The sequence below is a fragment of the Phalaenopsis equestris genome, unplaced genomic scaffold (assembly GCF_001263595.1).
Source record: "Phalaenopsis equestris unplaced genomic scaffold, ASM126359v1 Scaffold195422, whole genome shotgun sequence".
In the NCBI taxonomy this organism is placed as follows: Eukaryota; Viridiplantae; Streptophyta; class Magnoliopsida; order Asparagales; family Orchidaceae; genus Phalaenopsis; species Phalaenopsis equestris.
In genome coordinates, this window is record NW_018215371.1 from 1 (window position 1) to 1292 (window position 1292).

Here is a 1292-nt window from a genome sequence, read left to right on the forward strand (position 1 = left end):
TGAAACCAAAGGTATGTTTTCTCACAAATTTATAGCATAAATTTATTGCTTTTCAAATGTTCTAGAGGCCAAAGAGGGATTACTTGGTTCCTAGATTAGAACATCTCCTCAACATTCGCAGTGTTTTATTCTCTTCTTCAAGGGTCAACACCCTATCTTTGTAAGCCTGCAATATTTCTTTAGTTTGCTCAAGGCTAGCTCGTGTCTGCTCCAACCCTTCACGAGTATCCCTCAGTTCTCGTTCTGTCCGAAAGTAAAGGCTCAACATGGAGGATAATTCTTCGCTGCATTTTATGTACTCTTGCCTCAATGACGATAACGCATCAATAGTGGAGTTATTCAACTTTACAAACTCGGCAATGATCTGCTTGATCTCCAGATGTTTGGCCTCCAATGCTCTCGTGTAAAAAGCTAGCTTCTTTTGAAATGGTGGAGGTATGGCCTGCTCAACAATCTCGTACACATCAAATATGAATAGTTGTTGAAAAATGTATCAAGTAATTAATAAATAAAAATATAATGTATTTTTTTTCTTCTTTCAAGGGAACTACAATTGAGTTAAAAACATCTCCTCCTTCTCTCATCAAAGTGTCCTGAAGCGATGGAATTAAGATCAAAGGTGTTGCTGTGAAGCGATGGAAGCAAGCCCAAAAAAGAATGGAGAAAAAATTGGGCACCAGACTTACGTATTTATATGACACCACACTTATAGACACAATAGTTGTATGATATTCTCCACTAATCATTGCTTTGCTTGAACATTTTTTCCTGATAAGTATTTCTAAGAGCTTAGCTTGAAAATCTTGGTGGTAATGTATTGAGAATTCTCTAAGAGTAATGAATGAAGAGAGACATTTTTGCTGTTACCTTGGCTCTAAGAAAAATATTTTCAATATGTAGAGCTTCTTTCTTTAAACCCGAAATTCAAGTTAAAACGAAGGAAGATGAAAAATGTTGAACACTAAATACCTAATATGAACGAAGATTTTTCCACAAACAACATCTTCTGCATGAACTAAATTTTCACAAATAACATCTCATGCTTAAGAAAGAAAAGACCACAAGATTAATAAATTCTGTGAAAAAAAATTATTTACATCCTCTCTCTAATAATAGAGTTAACTGGAGAGCTATTACTTAATTCTCGACGAAATGGATTAAGCCAAAAAATTCAAAATGTCTTACCTTCTTTGACCTAGTTCTTGTGAAGGATCGTTCAAGTCTCCTCTCTAGTTGCTTGAGTTCTCTTATGGATAGGGAAGCCAAACCCTCACCGATTAGGTGTCTGAAAA

The 1292-nt window shown here is 35.4% G+C and overlaps 1 protein-coding gene across 1 annotated transcript; it reads right to left on the reverse strand.

The window, feature by feature from the left end:
• Window positions 1–83: 83 nt before the first annotated feature.
• On the reverse strand, window positions 84–1246 carry LOC110035021 (the record flags this gene model as incomplete). The annotated part of the gene is made up of 2 exons (XM_020739259.1): window positions 84–442; window positions 1186–1246. Coding segments are annotated over 2 exons (420 nt in total), but the record flags the coding sequence as incomplete, so codon positions are not given.
• Window positions 1247–1292: the final 46 nt, after the last annotated feature.